Here is a 26494-nt window from a genome sequence, read left to right as displayed (position 1 = left end):
GATCTGCTAGTTGGGAACCAGGGCTGCATAGGCAAGCTGCAGACGTTTTACTCCAGCCTGGGTCTCTCCCTCTTTGCCAGGTGGCAGCCAAGCACCTGGCGGGGGTCCTGTTGCATTCCCTGAGTGAGGAATGTTACTGGAGCCCCTTGTCCCACCCTCTGCCTGAGTTCATGAGCAAGGAGGAGAATTCTTTCATCACCCAGACCCTTCGGAAACCTCACCTCTATGAAGGAGACAAGTGAGTGCCTGCCGCCTGCCGTGGTGCCCCGCTCTGGCTCTGGCCTTGCCGTGAATACAGGTTCTGATGTCTCCTGGTGTCTCTTCACAGTACCCCGCTTTCCCAGCCATGCCCAGTGCCAGGCAGACATTTTAGAGGCTAAGCAAAGACGGTCTCTGATGGGGTTGGGGGAGAATGCTTCATGGCTCCCTGAAGCCACGCGTTTAGAGATTACCCGTCTTCCTGACATACCCCTTTGAGGTGCCAGTTGATGGTGGAGTCTGTAGTCACCAGCGGCTTCTCCCCATGCCTCACCTCAGGCTGGGGGTGATGGTAGCAGCCTTTCAGGTTCAGAACTCTGGGGCTAGTTAAGAGCTGTTCTAGGTATTCAGTGCCTGTGAATTATGCAGGAGAAGGGTCAACTTACCAGGTCGATGTTGACTTGGGCACAAGGACTGCCTGGGGGGGTGGGGGGCAGAGGTACTGTTGATGTGGGCTGGGCGGCAACCAGGAATGCTGTTGTGTTTTCCAGCCTCTACTGCCCCAAAGACAACATAGAGGAGGCGCTCTTGCTGCTGCTTATCAGTGAGTCCATGGTAAGCCCCAGGCACCACTGACCCCAGGGAACTGGGTTTGTGGGGAGTGTTGGCATAGGTAGATGCAGGCTATCCATGGCCTAGTCAAGCTCTGCCTTCCAGGAAGCTGTGAGCTTCTTGGCTCTCTCTCTCTCTCTCCCTCTCCCTCTCTCTTTCCCTCTCTCTCTCTCACGCACACACACACACCACACACACACGCACACCACAAACACTTGCACAAACACTTGCAGGTTTGGCTGGGCTATGCTGAGAGACCCAATGTCTGTCCCAAGTGGGTAGGGACTGAGTGCATGTGAAATCCTCTTCTGGGTTACAAAACTTGATTATCACTAGGCAGCAGTGTGCACTGAGCTGCTAGGTGTTGTGACTGATGGAAGAGCAGACAAGGAATGGAAGGTGTATGCATTTTGGAGGCACAAGACCTGAATTGGGGCTCCGGGGCTATGCTGATTAGTTGAGGGTCGGGCACAAAGCATTCAGACATTCTGAGCCTCAGTTTCCTCCTCATATGATGATGGTAACTCAGATGTAAGTTTGGATAGAATTCATGTTCTTGCAACAACTCTTATTATCGGTCCTGTGCCTGGGCCTATTCTAGAAGCCAGAGATGTAGCAATGAGCAAAATGCAGACAAGCCCCTGACCTGGTGGAGTTCACATTTTGGTCAGGAGTGGTAAAGTAGTGAATGATCCCAGTGTCCGGGCTATCCCTGTCATCCCTGTTTACTTACTATGGAAAAACAAGGCCATGGGGACCCATCTCCCATACCCTGGGCAATACATAAGTGAGAGTGGGCATGCGGACATGCCCGTGGTGAGCACAGCGTTAGGCAGTGTCTTCGGAGTACTTTGGAGGCTCCTCGAAGGAGAACGTGGCATGGTTGGGTAGCGGTAGAGGTGTGAGATGAAGGATGGACCTCTTGCACCAAGGGAAGCTCAAAAACGTGGATTACAGAAGCCGGGAATAAGGGGGTATGTCTGCACAGCTGGATCCACACAGCTGGATCCGAGTTCTTCGGCTCTGGAGTCCATCGGTGCTGCCAAGTTGGGACTGCCAGCTGAGAACCAGGTTTCTTAGACGTTGCATCTGAGAAGTAGAGGTTAAGAAGGAGAGATGCCCTGAGCTGGACCATTCTCAACACTGTTCCTTACGGAGCAGCTGAACTGTGCTGGACCAGGCTCAGCACCATACATGAAACAATGAAACAGTCTGAAGTCCTTATCTCCCGTGCACTCCCACGTAGTGCAGGGAAGCCAGCAAAATCTGATCCTTTTTCTGTTTAGCCGGGAAAGAATTCATTGTTGGTATGGCCTCAGGAAGGTACTAGATAGGGAACCTGTGTAGGAGGTTGGGGGTCTTTGGGACTGGGACCCTGCACCTTGACAGACTAGTTCTGCACTATACTCGGGACCAGGCACCTGGCAGCGTGGTTTTTGTGCTTGTCACTCATGGCTGAGTGAAAGTCTCTCTCTGTGAACCTGTTTGCTCATCTGTAAGATGGAGTTACCAAGGCCTCTGCAGAAGGAGTTTGGGTGGATTAAATAAGAAAATAAACTCAAAGCTATCTCGTTGGGTTGTTCAGTGCATGTTTTTGTCCTGGGGGCGGGAAAGGCTTTGATTCCGACTTAGTTGCCTTTGAAAATGTGTAGGCTTTAATCTAGTTGAGAGATTGAGGGCATTAGTCTGCTATTTTAAAGAAAAGGACTTCCTAGGCATGGTTCCATTTGGGACTCGGCGGATGAGACACACGGCGTCCTAGCTTTTGGCACCTGCTTTGCTGTGACGCAGGCCTTGCTCTGCAGAAGGCTGCCAGCTCAGAGCTGGTGGTTCAGTACCCGTGACAGGAAGACTGTGACATCTGCCACAGGAACTGTGTCGCTGGGTAGATGAAGCTTGTCACAGAGCACGGAAGCTCTTGGCTCTGTGAACTCAAGAGCTGGTGGTAATCATGTCTGCCAGCAGGGGAACCAGCAGGAGCTGCACAGGACAGTGTCCTCCTGGGAAGGGGAGCATCACTGGGCACAGATGCTTCCTAGATCCTTTCTGGTGTGACTGTTGGGGCTCACTTGCTTGATGAGAGGCTGTCTTTGTGAAACCTCTGAGCAGGGCTCTGGGCATCTTCCTTCAGGAACCTGTTCCTTGCAAAGAGACAGCACCCAAGACTTCACCAGGGAGACCCTGTCCGCATTTTGCTTTGGTTCCTTCTTCAGCAAAGCCATCCCAAGGCCTCTGCTAGTTTCGATCAAGACTACGAGGCACGTTCCCAGAGAAATCTGGAACCAGAGAAACAGCCAGGGTGAAACCAGGATGTCTGGATTTCAGTGGGGCCTCTGCCCTCTGAAGAAAGCTGTATTGGCCAGTTTACTGGCCTCCTCCCCCAGTCTCCCCCAGACTCGCCCAGTTTCCCTCAACCTTCCTTGGTCTTCCATAAAGTAGGAAGAGACTGGGCAAGAGGGCATGAAGACAATTAGATGCCACTTAGAAAGTGTTCCATTGCCCCCACTTAGATGGGGACTCTAGATCCAGGATTAAGTGGAGGATGGGGCTTGGCAGAGGTGCCAGCTGCGCCACATCTGGCAGAGATTGGGTACTGCCAGGATAATTGACCTGGTGCTCAGGAAAGCCTCAGGGTCTGGACTGGCTCTGGATGTCCATCTCTGGGGACTCAGAGCCCTCCCCTCGGAAGGTTATACTTCTTTCACTGCCGTTAGGGTTCATGATGGTGTGAGAATTCTCTTCCCGAGAAGGTCATGCAAGGCCTGCACCTAGAGAGGGTGCCTCAGCAAGGGTTGTGCCTGCTGAAGGAAAGGAGGATTCCCATTTTTGTCTCAGGGAGGACATTTGTCCAGAGAGCAGTGGTGAGTCCTGAGTGGGTGTGGAGATGTTAGACTGGAGTGTACCTGGTCTCTTGACAACCCAAAAGATCTAGTCTAAGACAGGTTCTCCTAGGAGAAGCACCAGAGGGACAAAGGTGAGGAGTAGGAACACCTCTGGAGGTCCTGCCTGGCTTCTGAGGGCAGAGCATCCTACAGTGGGAACCAAGGTCAAGGTCACAGCAGTGAGGGTGTGCTCATGTGGGTCCTTAGGGCTTTGGTACAGAGGGGAACATGGTTGGCTCCCACAGGACAGCCCAAAGCAGTGCCCAAAGTAGGCAGGATGGGCAGGGAGAAAACCCAGTGAGAATACTCACCTTTATCCCACGAACAGCGCAGGGGACAGTTGGAGGCAGTGGGGAGAGCACGGAGCCAGCACAGGGGCTTGTATTTACTCTAACAAGTGTGTTCACCACATTGCACTGGTCTGGAGTTGTCTGATGAAAGCGGGTGTCTGAGGCCGTCAGTGTGCACAGGAAAGGGTAAGAATGTGGTTAGGACTGAGTGGACGGGCTCCCTGGGAAGCCTGTGGGCCTGTGTGAGCCCAGGGAAGAGGAATGGGAAGGCTGGGGCACCTCTGGGGAGGGCTGGTAAACCTAGTGGTGGTGCCCCCTGCCTCTGAGGTTTGTTCTGGCTCCTGAGCCATGCTCTTTTGTAGCTTACTAGCCAGCCCTAAGGCTTCCTTTTTTTTTTCCTGCTCCAGTTTCCCCACCCAAACCCATTACCATGGTTACATACACAGACACCACCCAGCAACCAACACTAGCCCAATTTTTTTTTTTTTTTTTTATGATCCTGCCCACAAAGCCATGCCAACAGCTGGGTAGACGTCTACTTCAGGCTGTCCAGTGAGAACCATGTTCCCCTCTTGTCCAAAAGCACCAAGGACCCGTAAGAGCACGCTCTTGCTGCTGTCTATCTGTTAAGGGGCCAGGTCATGTGGAGGACTTGCCCTGTCTTAGGTTTCATCTGCTCTAATGACACTCAGTTCTGAAAATCCACCCCTCCTTCCCACCAGACACACCCAGAGGCCTGTCCTCTTGGAGGGCAAGGTCTAGGGTAGACAAGGAGTTTCTGTGCCAGCCCAGAGCCATCTTCCTGGGGTATTGCTCATTCCACAATGGTGGATTTATGAAGCTCTGGGTTCAAGGAGCTCAGTCTAGAAATGGCATGCCCCGCTGCAAGGAGTGATGAGCCAGCCAGGGCAGCTGGGGACCTGGTGTATGCCCGTGAGGCAGAGGGGTAGGTTGGCTACAGCCCTCTGAGTTGGGAGCTGCCAGCAGGCTGATATGGAGAACTGCAAAGTGACCAAACTCAGTTGAGCCTTGAAGAAACATGGGAAACAGCAGGGCGTGCTGGGTGGCTGCTGAGGAGTCAGGTAGGAGGCAGCCAGAGAAAGGAGTTTAAGTGTCATCCTGAGGGAAGCGGTGACGGTTCTCGGTTCTCGCTCTCACTACCCTCCCTCCCAACATGGCTTCTGTGCAGGGTAGGTTTCTCAGTCCTCGAATGTGTCCAGCAAGGCTCCCTATACCTCAAGAGAAGCCACCCCTACAGAATACCTGGTCTATCCCTTTCATCCTGATTTCTTCCTCCTACCAAAAGTCGTAGGGATGCGCAGATGCATCCCGTAGCCCCCTCCTGCATCTCCAGTCTTCATCCCCTCCTTCCTTTCCCTCTGCCGCCTGGAGAAGCCCACTCACCCACGGTCCCTACTGGGTGCCTGAGCCAAGGGCTGCTGGAGGTGGAGGAGTGGGGAGGTATAGTGTGAGGGACGGAGCGTGGCAGTGTTCGCACGTGGCTGTGTGGGTGGGACTCTCTGGGGGGGAGAGGGATTTCTTGGCGCTTTCCCTGCCTTCGCCGCTTGCAGTTCCTGGCTCCGTTTATCAGGTTGGCTCTAGTATTGATCTTTCTGAGGATTTCCTGCCATTCCTGGCATCCTATCCCAGGCATCCCCTCCTTGGCCATCTGTGTTTCTTGAGGAGGAGGAACACCTATCACAATCGTGGCTGAAGAGGCAGCTGTCCAGATCCATTGCCCCCAGTTTGTCTCCCTGCCTCAGATGCCCCTAAGTGTATTATTCTTTGGGGCTAGCAGACCTGTTAGCTAATAGGAGCCTCTAAGGGAGCCCATTTCAGCCCAGAGCCTACAAGCAATGGGGCTTCTGTCTCCTCACCCTCTGGCCCAGGGTAGCTCCTGCACCTTCCCTACAGGAGGGAGAGTGGCTCTGCGCAGGAGGCGGTGAGGAGCACTGGTGAGCAGGATGGGGCCTTAGAGCTGGTGGGATATTTAGGTTTCAGGGCCAAGAGCTCTTTTTTTTTTCTATCTAGCTGGCCAGTCCTTGGTTGACAGCCTGTGGGGAACAGAGCATTCTCAGGGAAGGAGGACGATGCTAGACAAGGACTCCGTTGGCAGAAGGAGAGGGGTCAGAGAGGAGCATGCTGGGAGTCATCAGCAAGCATGTGGGGCCAGAACTCAACTTTGCCAAGCGCAGTTCTGAGAATGTATGAGAGTCATTTCAGACCCCAGGATTCCCTGCTTTACAGCTATTTATTTATTTACTTATTTAAGTTTTCTTTTTGGGTTTTTGCTGGTTTCTTTGTGTAGATCTATCTATCTATCTATCTATCTATCTATCTATCTATCTATCTATCTTTGGTTTTTTTTTTTTTTTTTTTTTTTTGAGACAGGGTTTTTCTGTGTAGCCCTGGCTGTCCTGGAACTCACTCTGTAGACCAGGCTGGCCTCGAACTCCCAGATATCCACCTGCCTCTGCCTCCCAGAGTGCTGGGATTAAAGGCGTGCGCCACCACCGCTTGGTGTTCTGCAACTATTGTGACTGAGTAGTGACTCTTAGGTCCTGGAAGAAGGAAGACTGAATGTTAATGAGAGAGCATTAATGATGTATGTTTGAAGTGAAGTGGGCTGGGGGTGCTGAGTGTCTGCAGCTGTCACATTTAGATGAAAGGCAGGAGGCCATGGCACTCTCCTTGCAACTTCAGGACCTTGAGCCTTAGGATGACACCCTGCACACACACCTGGACCGTGGGTTTTCTGTCTTTGGAGAGAGGCTTTGTGGGCTTAGGAGAGGGCATTTCTGAGAGTGCGGTCAGTTACCTGGCTTGTAACAGCAGTGAAATGGGACAGTGAGTGGCTTTGCAATATGGGCCCTATGATGCTAGGTCCTTACCGGCCTTCCACCCACAGGCTACTCGGGACGTGGTACTGAGTCGGGCACCAGAGCAGGAGGAGGACCGGAAAGTGAGCTTGCAGAATGCTTCAGCCATCTATGACCTCCTGAGCATCACCCTGGGAAGGCGGGGCCAGTACGCCATGCTTTCTGAGGTAGGGTCAGCTGCCCAGCCTATCTCACTTCCTGGGACTTAGTTAATTCATAAAGGGAGTCAAATGAGGGGACCGTTTGCCCTTCCTCACTTCCCACTCTCTGCTCAGGCTGGCCTGCCTTTCACTGGCTTTGGCTAGTGACCGTGGCATGTCACCATAGCCTCAGTCACAGATCCATTATCTGTGGAATGGGGGTTGGTTATTAGAGATCTCACCTCAGGGTGGTTAGGAAGAATAGATGAGTTGATACACGTAAAAAGTTGAGAGCCCTACCACGACCCATGATAACCAACACTAGTTGTTATTTTTGTTGGGTTGTGTTCTTTCAAAACCATTTCACAAATCTGATTTCATTTGCCTATCAAAATGGCCCTCTGAAGTCATTCCTGCGTTATGGAGGTGGGAAGAGAAGACTAGAGACAACTCTGATGCATTTCCCAGCATGCCGTGGCAGGGACTGGATTACCCCTGTGTTTCCTGCAGCTCTCTGAAGGCAGTGACATGGGGAATGGTTACCCTGTCAGGGAGTGGGCCAGTGCTGACCACTTCTTCCTCCCCAGTGCCTAGAGCGAGCCATGAAGTATGCGTTTGGAGAATTTCACCTTTGGTACCAAGTGGCCCTCTCCATGGTAGCTTGTGGGAAGGTAAGGCCCAGGGCTGTGGGGGTGGGGGTTAAATGCCTTCTGTGGGTTCTGAGGAACCTCTGGTCCCTCCCAGGGGCTTCTCAGAGCTAGATGTTGAAGAGGTTTGTGCTGACTGGGAACTGACCCGGTATTGGTATGACTGTCTATGAATGTGGATGGGGAAGGCCCTAAGTAATGCGTGCTAGTGATGACCAGTTTGCCCACATGCAGGTGCGAATTTAGATGCTTCTCCCTTCTTATGGTCCACCACAAGGTCATCGTAGCACTTCTGCTGGTGTGGCTCTAGGAGAGAGGAATGCTGTTCCTGCCCCAGAGAGCCCTGCCTGTGAGTTGGAAGGAGAGTTATAGGGGTGGGGGGTGGAGAAGCAGCGACACACATGGCGACCTGTAGGGAGACTCTATGATGGATGTGCTTAGAGGAACCTGGGTGGGGACAGCAGAAAAGGCCAGCACTGCCCAGAGCACGCGGCACCCGGGTAGGCATTCACCCTCCATCTGCCTGGCCCCTGCTCCAGCACCCCTGATTTTTTCCCTCAGATCAGAACTACACTTATGTAAGCCTCTATTTTAGGCAGCGGCATGAAAGGAAAACCTTTCCGGAGCTGGGGGCCCGAGGGAGATGGGGCTGAGGACGCTATGAATGCAGGAAATAAGGTGCCATGAGTTTGCAGATGGCTCCAAGAGCTGTAAATACCCAGGGCCCTTTCATGGGGCTGAGGGAATCCCTCGTCCCCTGGCCCATCTGTGCTGCATTCCATTTCTAGCCCCACAGCCGTCTCTGAGGAGGGCCCTTCTAGTGTGCCAGTGCCGCCTCCACAGATGAAGGAGTGCCAGGCAGCCCTGGGTCTCTGCAGTGAGACAGGCCAGGGCCTGGCGGGGAGGGGGAGGGAGGGAGGAGAACCAGGTGCCGCAGTCTTCTCAGACTGCAGGACAGGCTGAGAGCACAGCAGAGCCAGTGGGGAGTCTCCTTGAGCATCCTTTGCTGGGCATCACGTGGGCCACCTCCCACAGCACCTTGAAGTCACAACATGACCTACTGGCTCTGCCCAGCAGGGTGCTGTTGGATTTTAAGGAGAATTGAGAATATAGACAGGGCTGGCCCCGCAGGATTAGAGGCACTCCCAGGCACCAGGCGGGAGTGTAGAGGCGAGCAAGCAGAAGAGCAGAACTCCAGGCAGAGGGGACAGCGTGAACCAAGGGGAGTAGGTGTGTAGGACTTGAAGGCAGCCGCCTATTAATGCCTAGATGACTAGGTTACTGACGATAGGCTGGGAAGGTGTGGCTGGAACTTAGGCGGATCCTCCGCATACAGCAGCATTAAGCAACTTCTTCCTGCCTCCCCCAAACAGGAAACACCGTTAGCCTTAGAATAGCAGAGAAGAAAGGCCTAGAGCGGTGCACACTGTTCTGTGGATTTTATTTTAAAGCTACCCCCTTTAAAAATCAAAACAAACAAACAAAAACAAAACCACAACTCTCCATGGAAGTTAGCTTTAATTTTGAGGGAGTTCCTGGAGGCTCCAGCCTCAGGAAAAGGCACCACGATTGTCTGGGACTTGAGGAATCTTCCACCTCCTTATGGAGAAGCTGGACCCTAAGCCGTTTAGACAGCTTGGCATCTGGCCTGTAAGAAGTCATTCCCTACTCTGGTCCCTTTGTGATCCCGCAAGGTAGGCATAGGGCGCTGGAGTGGTCAGTGAGTTCTGCATATGTGAGGCTCCACCCATCCATGCACTCAGTGCACTGTGAGATTGTTGTGTAAGGAAGGCATTCTCCAGCTGCCCCCTGGGAATCCTGCATGCCAAAACCATTTGCCTGACTGCCCTGGCAGACCTCAGAGGAGTGACCAGAGCTTGCCTTTGCTGAGCCCAAGATGGGAATCCAGGTTCTGTACCTTCTAGAAGGTGCCGTTGGGTAGACAGAAATATGCCTGGTGTTTCACCCCATAGGAATAACAGACGAGTTCTGTGGCATGATTTAGGTCGTTCCCTCTCTCAGTCTCCATGCGGCAGTTGCATTGGCTGTGTTGCTAGGTAACCAGCATGACAGGGAGAAAAAAAGAAGCCGGCTGCTCCTGCTGCTGGGTCCTCAGACTGCTCCTTAAATAGCAGTGTTTTTTGGTCTGCATGGGGGTGGGGTGGGAAGGGGTGGGGTGGGAAGGAGTGGGTGGACTATGGAGGGTCAGGACTAGAGAATCCGGGATGCAAAGGTCAGCAGCCTAAGGAACGCTGAGGAGAAGCCTGAGGCTTCCTGGGGTGTGCGGGTGGAGGGACAGTGGTGAGGGACACAGCGTGGCATTTCCAGGAAAGGGGCTCTGGGGAGGAGTTGGGGCCTGGCAGCTCTCATGAAGCTGGGTGCTCGCCGTGGGCCTGTCATTTTCTGGCCCTTTCTTGTTCTTGTCCTGCCCTCTCGTATTGTTAGAATGATAGGGGATTTGGGCATCTGTCCCTCCTGTTTCCCTGCTTTCTGTGACTTCCTTAGGGGTCTCATCTACCTTCTCATCTGACTCCATCACCCCAGCCCAGTACTGAGCCCAGTACAGGCCCTGGATGAAGATACCTACAATTAACCTCATTGGTCTGTCTTCTGTTACATTTAATAAAGCAGCCGAGGTAGAAGGATTTATAATGCAGAGAAGCTTATTGGCCTCATAGCCTTGCAGCTCAAGGACAGGGTACCCACACTGGCTTGGTTCTGGTGAAGACCTCAAGGTGGGTGACGTGGCAGGAGTGTGTGCAAGTGGGAGACACTGTAGAGCAAGACACAAAGCCAGGCGGAGAAGAGCAAGCCATGCTCACTTTATACCAATCCCTGCAAGAACTGATGAGAAAGATGGCCAGTCCTTTTAGTGCACGCAATGGCCTAACCAGGTTCCACTAGACCCCATCACTTCTCAGGGCTAACCATTCAGGTTCAAGTTCCAACATACGGATTCTTAGAGAACACACTCAAAATGTATGCAAGCCATAGCTCCATGAGAGCCCAAGGAGACTGTGAGACTGGGTGGAAGAACGCTCTTCCATAGATGGTGGGAAACGGAGAGGTGAGCTGGGGGCGGGGGATACACACATTCCAGTCATATCCTTCTGCAGGCAGAGGAGCCTGCCAGCGCCCTCTGTTCCTTAGTGGCACCCCCAGAGTTGCTAGGGAAGAAGGCTAAGTTAAAGGGAGGAGCTCAGCTCACAGTGGGACCCAGGACCTGGTGATTGTCCTGTGGCACACCTGAGGATCACAGGTAGGAGCTTACATGCCAGGACAGTGACTGTTGGGGTTCCTTCAGAAAGTGTTAGGTTCAGAAAGCAGAAGGTTCCAGACTACCCACATTTACACGCGCACATGCTCACGCGTGCACACATGCGTGCACGCGCGCGCACACACACACACACACATACACACACGAACACCCCCTCCCTCTCTCCAGGAAACCAGCTTCCTCTGGCCAATGTCATCACCATGGAGGCCACACAGGGTAGTGGTGAAGAGTTAGGTCCAGGCTGTGTTCAGACCCTTGCTTGGTCATTCTCGGGCTATGTGACTTTGAACAAACTGTCTGACTGCCAACCTCTCTCTTTTCTCGGCTGTAAAGCTGCCCATCTGGTAGGGATGCTGTGAAAACCCAACGCTCTCATAGAGAAGTTAGCAGACTTTCTGCAGGGTCGGGCAGTCAGTTCTGACTATTAATAGCCGGTCTCTCTCAGCCTTTCTACCAGTGTGGTATCTTGCAGCAGCCACAGATAGTATATAAACAGGTGTGATTTCCAATTAGACCTTATTCACAGAAACAAGCAGTGGGCTAGGTTCAGCCTGCAGGTTCTCTTGGCAACCTCTGACTTAGGAAAGACTGCCCTGGACATGATTAGATCTGGGGTATTAGCTGGCATTCCTCTTGGTATAGATGACACACCTGTCTGGCCCTGGATGCCCTTCCCTTCTGGTCTTTCCTCGCCTGTCCTCAGCAAATCCTGGTTGAGTCCTGGAGCCCCGTGGGCTTTTTTTTTTTTTTCACATGAAGGGATTTTTATTAGAGGAAAGGGGACATAAAAGAGGGAAGAGGAGGGGGGAGACCAGCCCCTGGGGACAGGAACATCAGAAGAGAGAGAGAGAGAGAGAGGGGCCCCGTGGGCTTTTGTCTGGAGGTTCTCTCTGGCCCTCCCACCTCCTCACCTTCTTCCCAGCCTTTTTACACCTGTCCAGTCCTGTCACCTCTCTGAGTACAGGTTTAGGGAGCCCCTGTCTAGTTCTCAAATCTTTCTGGTTCTGATCTGAATTCTTTTTGGAAAGGTTCTGTTCGTTATTATGTTAGCTCTTGTCACATCTCCAGAGGGTGAGGTTCATGGCCTCTATTCTCCAAAGGAGGGAAACGAAACTCAGAGAAGGACTTGCCTCCAGAGACTATGATCTGGACTCCTCCTGCTGGGTTCTCCTCCTGGTTCTCAGAAGGAAGGGGGAACAAAACAAGGCCTGCTGGGAGAACTGCCCGTGAGGGCATGGGCACCTAGGGTGGTCAGTGATGGTGTTCCCTGCTCTTGCTTCTGCAGTCAGCCTACGCCGTGTCGCTGCTCCGGGAGTGCATGAAGCTGCAGCCCTCGAACCCCACAGTGCCCCTGATGGCTGCCAAGGTCTGCATTGGGTCCCTGCACTGGGTGAGTGAGCTGTGGGGGTAGAGCAAGCAGGGCCCAGATTCAGAACCTCCTGGGGAGGACCCCAGCAAGGGGGATAAGGTGGGGAATGTCTGTAATAGAAGAAAGGGTGCCACCTTCATGTAGGACCAGGAGGAGAGTTTCTGAGGACCCACCAACCTTGATCTTGACAGCATGGCCCTTGAAAATGGGGTCTCCAGAGAGTCCAACAGATGGAAAGTGGTCAGGGTGGTAGGCAAGACCTCAGAGTTACCTAGACCAGCATATTAGAAAAGGGACTTCAGATAATGTCATAGTTAATAGAGAAGGGGAGGGGTCAAACTCAGCCTTAGCCTGAGACAAACAAAGATGGCCTCCTTGCAGTCTCTTCTTTGTTCTGTTGCACCCTGAGGCTTCTTTCCCGGTCCTGCTGTCTGCTCCCCACACTCTACTGAGGCGGCTTTTAGGGGACTGCACCTCAACTGGTACTTGTGAGCTGATGGTCTTTACTAGAGGCTCATGAAGGTGCCTTTGGAAGACCAGTAGCTTGAAACAGTGAGAAAACCAAGCCCTGAGCCCCGAGCCCCAGGTCTCTGATGAGCTCAGACCCTGATGGCTCCTAGGGATGCTGCTGTAATATTATCTCTAACTGGTAACTCTATCCAGATAAGCTTCCCGGTGAAAGGGAGAGTCCTCCTTCTATGCTCTGAGTGACACAGAACAAGTTCCTCGTCCCTCTCACTTGTCATCTTGTACCCCACATATCCTCTCCAACAGGCAAAGTAGTCCCCATTCCTTCCTCTGCATTCTAGATCCACAGCAAGCACCCACTCTGTTGTAGGTGGCATGCAGCTGCAGCCTGCAGAGTCCCAAGCCAAACCTCTGCAGCAAAGAGTGCTGGGAGCGAAAGGTGCAGAGGGCTCTTACCCAATCCCCAGATCAGACTCCTTCTTATTCCAAGACTTCTGAGAGGAAACCTTGGGCTCATCCCTTAGCTGAAGCCCAAAATACCCCTTGTCTCTGGAAGCAGGGCTGGGGAGGGCATATGTGCTCCCCCGAGCTGCCAGCTCCAAGGAGCTGAGAGTCCACCCAGCCAATGGTGCCCTTGCCAGGAAGCCCTAAATTTAGATCTTCCCACCACGGAGGAGCTGTTTCCCTCTGTAGCATAATTACAGTGATTATGTGCATTCAGATTACATGGTAATAAAATTAGGATCAAATCAGTCCAAATTGAAATCAGATGAGTTAGGAGCAAAGTAATCAATGACAACATAAATAGAAAAGCCCAAAAGGAAGCTTAAACATGCAGACTTGTCATCAGAAGAGGGGAGAAAGGCGGGCTGTTACCCAGGGCTGAGAATAGTCTGAGTATTGACCTGGTCAAACTTTGATGGGGAGTCAGACGCAGGTGGGAACAAGGCTCTGCAGGTGAGCAGGGATGAGGGTGAGCTGCTGGAGACTTAGATGCTCCCCTGGACCCCCTTCTCTTTTCCTAAAATTAGTTTTCCTCTGTTTTTATTTTAAGTGACTAAATGTTTTTCCCTGCATGTATGTCTGTGCACCATGTGTGTGTAATGCCCACAAAGGCCAGAAGAGGGTGTCAGATCCTCTGGGATTGGAGTTACAGAAGGTTTGAGCCACCTTGTAGGCTCTAGGAATCTAACCAAGGACCCTCTAGAAGAGCAGCCAGTGCTCTTAACTGCTGAGCCATCTTCCCAGCCCCTTTCTTGGCGCTCGTAAAGTCTGGTTTGCACTCACCCTGGACATGGATTAAACTGTGGTATGAACTGTGCCTCTCCAAGGCATAGCTCTGTCTTTTCTTGAGGCCAGTGGGCGATGCTGGTGAGTGCCTGTGCCCCTCCCTCCAGCAACTCTGCCCTTCACTGTGACCTTGCCTGGTATGGGCTTTGTTTCCGATTAAGTGCTTCTTCACTTCCTTTGCCTTGCACGCTAGCCACAAGGCAAATCTGGGGAGCAGATAGAATAGACGATGTAGGTATTTCTTGGATCCCTCCACACACAGTTATTTAAAACTGATTTAATTTAAAAAGTTGGAACCCCTTCAGGAGTCACAGAGGGCAGGGCATGCTTGTATACTGTATGCCACACAGACAGCTGGCATGAAGAAATCAGACGTAGGTGAACTCACCTTGCAGAGGCCTATAATGTCTGTCTCGGGCTTCATATCCCCCAAGGGGGCAGCGTGGTACTGGAAAGAGCATCAGCTTGGAGAACAGATAGGGTTCAAGTCTTGTAGTCTACCTTACTCACTAGCTTGTGTGACTTTGAGGGAGTGATTCACTCTCCTTGTGCCTCAGTTTCCCCATCTATAATCTGGGAATTGGCATGCCCCCTAATAGGGTCGTGGTGAGCCTTAGGAGATGGTATGTGTCTGCATGGCCCTCTGCAGCTAGCTATATGACAAATGGATGCTGTTATTCTTCTCAGTACCTTCACAGTTGTGAGCACTTAGGCAGGATGCTTTTGCTTTCATTCTTTCAAATCCAGGAAGGTGGATTGCTCACAAAGCAAGGAAGAATGCCAGCTCTTTTGCCACCAGCTTACAGAAGTTAGAAAGTGCCTGTTACTCCTTGAAGAAAGGGGGGGGGGGGGCAGATTTCCACAAAGTAGTTCCAGGCCCACAGGAAGGGGCTCAGGAGGACTGGAGGTCTGTCAGCAGAGCCCTGCAGTCTCGGAATAGAGGGTTCTCCCCAGTCCCTGGGAAGAGAGCAGATGAAGAGCCTGAGGTGGCACCCTCTTTGCTGAGTGCAGGTGAACAAGGCTGTCCCTCATTCTGAGATGGAAGGCGGCCGTGAGCCCCAGCAAGTGTGCCAGCTCAGCTGAGTCTGCTGTGCAGGGACCAAATTAGGAAAGCCTCCGATACCAAGGGACTTGGGAAGGCACAGAGTGTTTTCTTACTTACGAAGGAAAGTTCCCTGTACCACTAGTGTATTGTGCTTCCCAAGTGTCAGGGAGGTGAAAACCAAGAAAGTGCAGAGGGCAGTCATGAAGCCCTCAGCCAGCCTGGGCTAGGGTCACGGTTGTACTGCTGACTGAATGGCTGACCATGGGGGTGGGGATGTCACACAAGCTCCCCGTGCCTCATAACCTGCTGTGGTGCTATGATGTGGTTGTCAGGCCTCAGGCTGTTCAGAAACACAGGGGCAGGGAGGGAGGACCTTCTCTAGGTGGCCATGGCAAGCTCACCTGGATGCTCTGAGTGAGGGTATTTCAAGACAGTACCATAGTGGGGTGAGGGAGAAGACACTGGGAACTAACTCCTCATCTAGGTGTATTTGATAAGAAAGAGGACCTCATGCCACAGTCTGAGCTGGTGGCAGAGACAACAGCCTCCAGGAGGCCATGGGAGGAAGTGTCTGGAGTCTGGACCTGAGGTCCCCAGCAGGAAAAGCTGGCAAGGGAACTTGGTAGAAATAGTGTTGGGTGGCTGAGAACAGTCAGATTAAAACAGCGTTTTCAGATTGTGGATCAAAGGTTGTAGAATAGAACACTTAGGAAAGAAAAAAGGGAATAGATAATAAATAAAATAGAGTGGAAAATATTCTGATATAGTATCACCTTGCAAGGGGTGAGTAAGGGGTGGTCTTTGGTGTACCCTCAACCTCAGATCTGGTTGGTGATGTGAACCTGAACAGCTGATTGGTCAGTTCTGGCAGGTGCTTTTCTGTGATGAACAGCCAGGCCCAGAGACAAAAGGCAGGACCAGCATCTCCTTTGGATTCTGTTGATGCCACTTGCAAATTTTCCAGCGTGATGATGCGTGACTCATATATACATATATACACATATATGCGTAGTAATTGTGGCATGTGTGTATATTACATGAAATCACTGGTCTTCATCTTTGACACTCATCAAGCACACACCAAGTCCTCCCAGCAGCCCTCTGAGGGTGACACTGCTGTCCCCATTTTACAGAAGAGGGAACTGAGGCCCACAAGATAACCTCAAAGGAATGGAGTCCAAGCAACATGCTCAGCTTTCTTGTCACCCCCACGGTGCTCTGCCTCTGTGACGAGAACTGACCTGGGGGTCGGTCTGCTTCAGAGCCTGGCTGGGGTCCTAGCCCTTCAGAGCCTAATTCTAAGGCTCAGTTTGGCACACCTGCTTTAGACGAAGAGGGACAGTGTGCCTAGTAAAAGGTTTTGTTTTTCTTTGGTTTTCATTTTTGCCATGACAGCACCCTCCCCACTTGCTAGCTAAAGCACCCGTGTCTATTAATACCATGTGTAATTATTGTATTGTACATTAACTTACTTGGAATTAATACTATTTTTCCTTTATAATTACTGCAGTGAATCCACATGCAGAAGGGCTGCTTTGTGGGTGGCAACAGAACTCAAAATAGTGTTGGCCCTGTAGGGAACATGGTACATTCAGGAGTCCTGTTCATTGCACAGTGGTTGCTCTGCTCCTTCAGGTTTGGAGGGTTTCTTTTCTTTTCTTTTCTTTTCTTTTTTTTTTTTTTTTTTTTTTTTTTTTTTGCACATGGCTCCTCATAACTGGGTCTAAAATGGGGACTTGGCCCATTCATTTCTCCATGACCTCTGTCTTAGGCAACCCTGCCCCACTCCAGGGAGAACGATTTTACCTGTGTACTCTCCCCAGCTGTGGCCAACAATCAGAGCTACCCAACTCCTCCTGGGCAAACCCGCTTAAGTCGGGATGTGAGTAGTGTTGGGCGTGGCTGGAAGCCAGCAGAAGCGCGCTCTTGCCTCCACTGGATTGCCTTTGTGATTCTCTAGCTGGATGGGATATCTGAGCTTGGGGCACAGTTGTAGTATGTCTGTCTGTCCGTCTGTCCGTCTGTCTGTCTGACAGAAGTGGTGTGTGAGTGGGAGAGAGATGTTGAAAGAAGCGGCCCTAGGGGTCGACATTCTGGATAATACATAGATATATTGCTATGCATTACACATGGCAGGTTAGGCACGCGTGGGAAAGAGTTGGTGGAGACACATGAGAATGGACACAGCCCTACACCCCAGCCAGTGTCACTGTTATGTGCGCCACAAAGTATCCATAAATTCCCTCTCATGTGCCTTCTCCCTGTGTCCCGTGTTGTGTGTGAGGATGTGTGTTCACATGGCCCGTGCCAGTTGGGCCTTTTCCAACTGGAACAGTCCCCCTGCTCCCAGGACAAAAACAGCCCAGGGCCTTTTTCCCCTGAATGTTCAAGCTCACTGGCTTCCTGCTCAGGAAGGGAGGGAGTGAGCTCCAGACTAGTTAGTCTGTGTGGCAGCCTGCCTACTCTGCAGGGTTGGCCATGTTCAACAAGGCCCAGCCAGCCGTGGCTCCCCTCTGTCTGCTGAGCAGGCCCTGCCTGCAGGGACCACGTGAAGAGGAGCCACACATACTGGCCTGTTTTGAGTCCTTGCTCTCAGCACAGCAGGCTGTGGGAGCTGGCTCTCCCAGGCAGGGAGTCTGTCTGTCTGGAAGAGATGGCACCTGCGACCTTGAACACTGGCTCCTAAATTCAGGGAGACACTTCCTCCTCAATAGTTGTAGGACCTGGATAAGTCATGTTGCCTACAGTTCCCAGTGTGGGGAACGGTTCTGTTTATACTTGGGGCTGACACTGCCCCAGGTTGGTTACTATCCTCCCTTTCCTGCTCAGGACGGCCAAGCCCACCCCAGTGACCACTACCTTTCCTTTTTGCAGCTAGAAGAGGCAGAACACTTTGCCACGGTGGTGATCAGCCTTGGAGAGGAAGCAGGAGAGTTCCTGCCTAAAGGCTACCTGGCCCTGGGTCTCACCTACAGTCTGCAGGCCACTGATGGTGAGTGTCAGGCCCCAGAGAATATGCCTGAGGGTGATGTCTCCAAGGTGTCTCATTCTATTAGTGATCCCTTGGTACTTCCCATAGACAGGAGCCCTCCTCTGGGATATGTGCATGTGTATACACCTCACCACACACACCCTAACACACACATACACACACACATACACATACCCTACCCCCCACACGCATAAACACATACACACTCACCCTACTACACATACACACATACACCCTATCCCCACACACCCTACCACACTCATACACACACACACACGCATACATACACATACACACACACCCCACCACACACACACACCTTACCACACACACATACATACACACACCCTAACACACACACATACACACATACCCTACCACACACACACACCCTACCACACACACACACACAGCCTACCACACACACACATACACACATACCCTACCACACACACACACACCCTACCACACACACACACACCCTACCACACACACACATACACTACCACACACATACACCCTACCACACACACACACCCTATCACACACCCCCTACACACACACACCCTACCACACCCCCCCCACACACACACCCCCCCATCACACCCCTACACACACACACCCCCATCACACCCCCCACACACACACACACACACACACACACACACACCCCTATCTCAGTTCCAAGAGTTTCCACTCTCGCTCAGACAGATACCCACCAATGTGCCATTCCTCCTCACTGACCCATGTAGGCCCTGCCTAGGCCACACTGCCTTCTGTGATATCCTGGTACTCTTATCTGCAGTGTCATAGGCCCTCCACCCCACCATGGCTTCCTTCCACTTCTCACAGACCTGCCTTTACCCTCAGCTCTGCAGCAGCCCTCTGGGGTCCTTGAAATCCCTCCTCAAGTATGTCACAGTACCAAGTACCTACAGGAGTTTCATAAGATTCTCATCCTTCCCGCCCCAGGCCTGGTGTTCTGTTCCTAGCCTTTCTAGTTCAGCCCAGTGCCTCCTCATTGAAGAGGCAGACACCTGCTTTTGTGTCCTTGAAATCTGGAAGGGAGGGAGCAATGACCCCCACCCAGACTTCACCCATGCTCCCTAGTGCCCGCCCCTATGTGTAGGTTCAAGGGACCCTTGAAGCCATATAGGACAGTCTGGTACTGACTGTCCTTCTACCCCTCGTACCCAAGGTCATGGGACTTCAGGCACCGTCATCCTTGCTTGGGCTAGTGAAGTGGCCACCAGTCCGTTAGTTATAGTCTGTTTTCACAGGGGTCTCTGTGCCTTGAACCCAGGTACTGGACCTTGAGGGTTGTAAACAGGACCCTAGTAGGCTCCTTCCTGCTAAGTTCCTGTGCCCTGGGGAAGGACTGGAGAGATGCACTTCTTCTGTGACCCACACACAATCCATTGTGTCTCCTGCAGCCACCCTGAAGTCCAAGCAAGATGAATTGCACCGCAAGGCGCTGCAGACCCTCCAGCGGTGAGGAGACGCCTAATCTTTTACTTTTTCGCATGCAGGGCGATAAAGTGGAGGGTCCCACAAGGAAGTCCCACTCTCTGAAATGGATGTCTCTGTCTCCCTCTCATGGATAAGGAAATCATAATGCCAGATGGCCACCCAGCAGGCAGGAGTAGGTTACCTTGCCCTTAGCACTGGGCACTAGGGGCCCCTATATACAGCTCAGAGCTGGGTTACTACAGCTGCCAGGCCCAGTCCTTGTTCGACACTTCCGCTGGTGTTCTGATACTGGACAGAAAACAGGAAATACAGCCTTACATCAGTGGCTCTCAGCCTGTGGGTCATGACCCCTTTGGGAGTCACATACAAAGTATCTTATGCATCCGATATTTACATTACAGTTCATAACAGCATCAATTACAGTTATGAAGTAGCAATGAAATCATTTTATGGTTGGGGTCAGCACAATATGAGGAATTGTAGTGAAGGGTTGCAGCATCAGGAAGGTTAAGAGCCGCTGCTAAGTGGTATCCTTCAGATAGCAGGGCCTCCAGAGTGATGTCGGTGCCCACTAGCCTGACCACACCACAACTTCAGAGATTTCCTGGAGTCGGGAAAAGGCAGTGCCTTGCTCAGATCCATCCCATCTGAGCCTTCCTCCCCTGGCCTGACCCACTAAGCCCTGTCTCCCACATTGAAGCGACAGAGGGATGTTCCTAGGGAGGACCTGGCTAGGACTCCTTGTACCACTGGAGCATGTGACACACCAGCCTCCCTCTGGGTCAGGTAGTTCCCCAACCAAAAAAGCAAGCTATTCCAGCCTTCAGTCTTGCCCACCTCTCTACCAGTGCTGCGTGCCTGGGACTCCTTGCTCAGACTGGCAGTTGAGAGGCCCTGCATCCTCCTCGGGGCATTGTGAGTGTGCTTTGGGAGAGCCACAGTCAGGGTAACTGCTGTCCACAGAGAAACAGCCAGGGTGCCAGTCACAGATGTGACACTATCTTTCCCATCCCCATCTTACCCTTCATCTGAGGTCTGTCACCTTGGAGATACCCTACCTCAGCTTGTCCCAGCCCTCCTTGAACCAGTGTCCTCTGCCATGAGCTGCCCGTGGACCTGTCTGAGCCATCAGCCGCCGTCTGAGAGGGGCTGCTGTAATCTCCCGCCACGTTGCCCCCAGCCCCCAGCTCAAGGTTGGCGGGCTGCTCGACTGACAGTAACTGACTCTTGGCTCCTCTTCCTGCAGAGCCCAGGAACTGGCACCCGATGACCCTCAGATTATCTTCTATGTCTCCCTGCAGCTTGCCCTCGTCCGACAGGTATGTTGTCACGGTTCCTAACCCTCAGACCTGTTGGGCTTCTGATCTCCCCTGTGTGACCGACTGTCTTCCATGTGAGCATCTCTGTGTGAGGGGGTCTAGTGAGCATTCGGTCAATGTGGTTACCCCAGCCCACTTGTGATGGGCACACAGGAAGGGCTATTCAATGCCCTGACTTTCCTTAGAATATTGCAGTTTCCTGAGACATGGGTAAGTGACCACAGCATCATTTGCTCGTGTCCTGCCCCCTACCCTCAACTTGGGGAAAGTGTGATTGGCATGTGGAGCTATTTCTGGATGGGTTTCTGTGTGACCCCAAAGACACCACTACTAGCTCCTGATCTTGGGGGGGCGGGCTTCAGCAGGGTAGCCATCTTTGCCCTACCAAGACCATCACCACCATGAGCACTTATATTTCTCCAGGTAGAACCACCTTTTCCTGATAGTGATCCGTGAGGTCAGGGACAGGGGATCCCAGCTATTATAACTGCCCTGAATCATGCCTTTCAGAATCTCCTTTGATCCCATGCACCCTGCATCCCTCAGGCTAGCACCCAGGGTATCTCTGGTGGCCTTGACCCAGCACATGCTGATGCTTGGGGACTATAGGTGGCCGGAGGCCCCAGGACAGCTTTCCTCTCTTGCCACTGGGAAACGTGTTAAGCTCAAAACTACCGGCTGGGAGAAGCCTCGTATGCGCTGTGTACAGCCAGACGTGGTGGTGCACTCCTGCATTCCTGACACGTAGAAGGCTAAGGCGGAATTCTTGAGTTTGAGGTCGGCCTAGGCTACAGAGTGAGTCAGCTTGGGCTACACTACAGGACACTGTCTCAAGAAACTAAGCAACAGAGAAAAAGGAAGTCAGTGTTCGTACTTGGACAAGCGAGGTAGCCCCGTTCATTTCCCTTGCAGGGTCAACATGACCTCATTTTACACTTTGACCAGAAGTTCACTCTGCCCCAGCAAAGAGGCTCTGGCCCATTTGGAGATAGGGCCTTGGGTACCTGGATCCCTGCCAGGAGGCTGGTCCCATGATCACACCTGACCTTCGAGCAGCCACGCTAGCTGTTTCCTCTGACCCAGGAGTAGTGGGACTCTGGCCTCTTGACTTCTCACTGAGTGGTAGCCCCACTACTGGAAGCTCCTTCTTGCCTCACACCGGGATTCTTAGCGGTGCCAGTGCAGCCTGACTTGTCAGTCCAGGTCCTCCTTCTCCACCACCCCTGCCTCAGCTGTTTTCTACCCAGTGGTCCTGCTGTCTTTCCTCCTGCTTCCTGCTCCTCTGTCCATTCGCCTCACACCGCCTCCTCCCTGTGACTCAGTGACTCATTTATCACTCTGCCACCTCGGCCATATAGCCGATCTGGACCCCTAGGCCCTGGCCCGGGGCTGCTATCCTAGTGATAGGCCTGCTCTCTGTGTGCCGCTCCTCTTGGAAAATCACTCAGCCTCTAGGAACAGATGGAAAGTTAACCACTCTATTTTTAGCTCTCTGTAAAGGAACCTGGTGCTTCCCTTGCCAGTCACGTTGATGATAAGCCTTCGGTGATGCATTTTTTTTTTTTTTTTTTTTTTTGGTTTTTCGAGACAGGGTTTCTCTGCAGCTTTTTTAGAGCCTGTCCTGGAACTAGCTCTTGTAGACCAGGCTGGCCTCGAACTCACAGAGATCCGCCTGCCTCTGCCTCCCGAGTGCTGGGATTAAAGGCGTGCGTCACCACCGCCCGGCTCGGTGATGCATTTTTTAATCTCTTCAGTTATTCATCCATCTTTGATAAATAGCACCCATCTTCCGAAAACAATGCTTGTGAGATCAGTGGAGTCTGGCACTAAGTTTCCTTGGGGACATGATGTCTAGAAAGTTCCAGAAGGCTGAGGACCTTGAGTGGACTCTTAAGCTAGACCCTCACCTGTTTGGGTCTCTGTGACCTTCCTTTTGGGTCTTTCTGCCTAGAGCATGGCTGGCTGCTCTGAGCTATGATTCTGGGGTGTTTGGACACCCCTCCCAGGGTCATGGGGTCTGTTCTGGTGAGTCACTGGGCAGGGCCAGCCTCGGAGGGTCACATCCACTCAGTGGTAGCCCCACCGATCTTAGCTGCTTCTTCACGCTCTCCTTGACCTACGCACGATTCTGGCCTGGCACTTAGTGGCCAGAAGGAGACAGTGTGACAGGCCTGGCACACTGGGAGCGCAAGGCACCATAGGGAACATGAGAGGCTGGGGCCTTAGGTCTGCTAAGGAGGAAGACAAAGGCCTGCACAGGTCAGTGATAGAGCACAGACTGGCAAACGAGACACCCTGGGTTAGTCTGGACAGACCAGAGGACCCTGGTGTGGCCAGAGTGGCCAGAATGAAAACAGCCGCCTCATGCACATGCCCTCGGACTAGGTTCTGTTCTACAGTTCTGTCGTTGTGGGGTCTCCTGAGGACTAACTGGGAACACAGGCTTTGGGAAATGCACCAAGCCCCGCAGGGCTCTGTAGGATGCGTCTCATACCCAATTCTTGGAGTTGCCACCGGAGCCTGGCCACATCCTACTACAAAGGAAAAGCAGGCCAGAGAGAGGTGTTGCTACCTTGTCCTGGGTACCAGCAGAGCAGTGGAGGAGCTGAGGAACATACATTCTATCCTTTTCAGGAGTCAAAGCTTTTGACTCTATGAGGATGTGGGTAGGAGGGGGTGTTTCTCCATCAGTGTCCTGGAAGGTGTTTACCACACTGCGGCACGCATGACGAGTGTAACAGTAGAGCCAGGCTGTGCTGGGCTCATAGCTAGTGTGTTGTCCAAACAGGCCATCCTAACCCTCCTCCCTCCTGCCTGGTGCTGTGTCCCTCCCAGTCCTTTCTCTGGTCACAGCCTCCACACACACAATGGGCAGGTGGCTAAGGGGAAGGCAGGGAAATGGGTGGGCATTTCGACAGAAGCAGGGCCTTGCGATGACGATGCCATTTACTGAGGCAGCAGGGAGAAGAAGCCTCATGCATTCTGGGCAACTGAGCCAAGTTCGATGAATGCCAGAAGTCTGAGGATGGAGATTATGGGCTGGACATTACTGTACTGCACGCTGAACCTGCAGCTTAAGAAAAATTGGCCTACATCAGTAGTTTGCAACCTGTGGGTCACATATTAGGTATTCTGCATATCAGATATTTTGTGTTATGATTTATAACAATATCAAACTTACAGTTATGAAGTAGCAACAAAAATAATTTTATGGTGGGGGGTATCACCACAAGGTGAGGAACTGTATTAAAGGGTCACAGCATTAGGAAGGTTGAGAACCACCAGCCTATACTAAGCCCCTCACTCGCCTAGTATAGCATTAGCAGGCTGTGTGGGCTTAGCCTGTGCTAACCAGTGCTGAAATGCCAGCCTCTCAGGCTGGAGATGCTTGAACAGACAAAGGGTTAGAAGGTGTTCGAGTGTGTCCAATTGTACATACCCTACTAGTTTAATCCATCTCAGGTAAGCCATATGCCTAACGTGTTAGACATAGAATTCTGAGAGGCAAGAGCTCCCAGGGACAAGAGACCCGGGTCTTTCAAATTCACAAATAAGGTATTGCTTTATCTAACACCCAAATAGTCCTCCAAAGAGCATGCTCTTTAGATTCAGATAGCAAGTGGCAGGTGGGCTGGGAACAAGAGAGCATCTTGCATGCCTTTGCTGGAGAAGGAGGAGGTAGTGGAGGGGATGCAGGGCCACCTAGCAGGTCACGTTGGATGGCTAAGGAGTTGCTGCCCACGCTAGCACAGCCCAACCTCCTTTGAAGGAGTGACAACCAGAATTTCTTTCACTCTTAAACACTTGTGGAAACTTCCCAGACTCTGCCAAGCGTCCCTGGGCCAGGCCATGTGAGGAGAGTCCGTTGCGCCTACTGGCCTGTGTGGCCGAGCCAAGGGCGTGTGGAGGCACTGGAGGGGAACAGGACGGAGAGAGCCGCATCCAGGGTGATCGCTTGTTCTCCCCTGAACCGTGCTTCCTACCCACCTTCTTCAACAGAAGAGACCATCAGAGTTTTCCCAGGCCCTGCTAGGAGCAACGGTTTGGCAAGATAGCAGGGCCAGGGGTGTGTCATCTTCCTTGCCAGTCTGCAGGACTCCCAGAGCAGTGGGGGCCTGCCCTCCTCCACTCAGCACCAGGAAGGGAGGCAGAGCCGAGCCGTGAACTCTGGGGCTCTATGTGGCAGCAGTCTGCTGCACCTGAAGGGAAGGCTTTGCTTCGCTCTAGAACTGCCTGTGGCTTCTCAGTGGCTTTCTTGGCCCTGTGAACTGGCCTCATCTTCCTATCTAATCTTCCTATAGAACCACCCTCAATAATTACTGTGTTGAAAAACACCAAGTACAAAAACCAAGCCTCCTTTCTAGCTAAGCCCCACACGTCTATTGGAGGACACTCCCTCCTTTCTGCCATTCATCTCTGCTGCCTCCCCCCTCCCCGGCCTTTGGTCCCCACCTTCCTAAAGCACTCCCTTTCCCTTACCTTTCCTGAGTGGGACTCTGACCCCTGTCAGCAAAACTCTGCGAAGGGGCTTCCACGTGTGACAGGCAGCCTATGCCTGAGGCTCCCAACTCCTCCCATTCAAAATGCTTACCTTTGTCTCCCCAAATCCCTTGCCGGGCTGTCTGACAGGAAATGTTTTATTAATGCCCTTGCTTCCGCTGCTCCAGGCTCCCTTGGGCTGAGCTGAGCCGTGGCTGGAATCGAGTCAGGGGTAAGGTCCCTAAACTGGCGCTCTCTCCTGGCAGATCTCCAGCGCCATGGAGCATCTCCAGGAGGCCCTGACGGTGAGCAGGGATGATGCCAATGCCCTCCACTTGCTAGCACTGCTCTTCTCTGCCCAGAAGCACTACCAGCATGCCCTGGATGTCATCAACATGGCCATCACCGAGTACCCCGAGAATTTCAAGTGAGTTCACTGCTGGGTTCACTGCTGGGTGAAGGGCTGTGCATGGTCGCCTGTGCACACCTCAGCTTGTCACATTGCAGCCAGTACACAGGGAATAAGTGTCCATTGCTTAGACACTTCCCGGGTAGAGGGACAAGGTGGTATAGGAGTGACAAGGGGCTGTGGCAGTGTGCAAAGAGGGGGCGTGGTGGGGACCAGTGAGCCCAGAGTGCTCCTGCCCCCAGCCCTCTAGTCCTGAGGGGACCACTTGGTAAGGCATGTGACGTAATCATGATCCTGACACGGCCAGCCAAGGATAAAATTCTAAAACTAGCTAAAGAACAGGGGAACCTTCCCAACCGCATCCTTTCCTGGAAGCTGGGGAAACAGTGATCTTCCTCCAGGGTGGTCCTGACCCACCATGTTTATCACACTGATCACTTGTCGTGCCTCTTAGAGCAGGGTTCACACTGCAGTGGGAGGGCAGCAGCAGGGAGCAAGATTAGATCTCCTTCCCCTCAGATCACAAAGGATTTACTGCCATCAAACCAGCACATCAGGGCTAATCAAGGCCAATGCCACATCGTGGCTATGACGGGATCTAGGGGGAGGTCATGGTACACACATGCAATGGTGCACAGAGGGTACATGCAATGGTGCATGTGTGGAGGTCAGAGGATAACTTGAGGTAGTCAGTTCTCCTATCTTTTGAGTCCTGGGGACAGAACTCA

General features: G+C 52.4%; 1 protein-coding gene across 1 annotated transcript in view; it reads left to right on the top strand.

The window, feature by feature from the left end:
* Ttc7a (tetratricopeptide repeat domain 7A) overlaps positions 1-26494 on the top strand; it is a 105069-nt gene that overhangs the window by 42774 nt on the left and 35801 nt on the right. The window contains 9 exon segments of the mRNA XM_038317817.2: positions 81-238; positions 750-813; positions 6891-7028; positions 7589-7672; positions 12211-12315; positions 17972-18089; positions 19523-19580; positions 20806-20878; positions 25624-25784. Of these exon segments, the coding sequence (XP_038173745.1) occupies positions 81-238; positions 750-813; positions 6891-7028; positions 7589-7672; positions 12211-12315; positions 17972-18089; positions 19523-19580; positions 20806-20878; positions 25624-25784 (959 nt within the window).

Source organism: Arvicola amphibius, chromosome 2 (assembly GCF_903992535.2).
Source record: "Arvicola amphibius chromosome 2, mArvAmp1.2, whole genome shotgun sequence".
Lineage (NCBI taxonomy): Eukaryota > Metazoa > Chordata > Mammalia > Rodentia > Cricetidae > Arvicola > Arvicola amphibius.
This window is presented reverse-complemented; position numbering and strand designations above follow the sequence as displayed.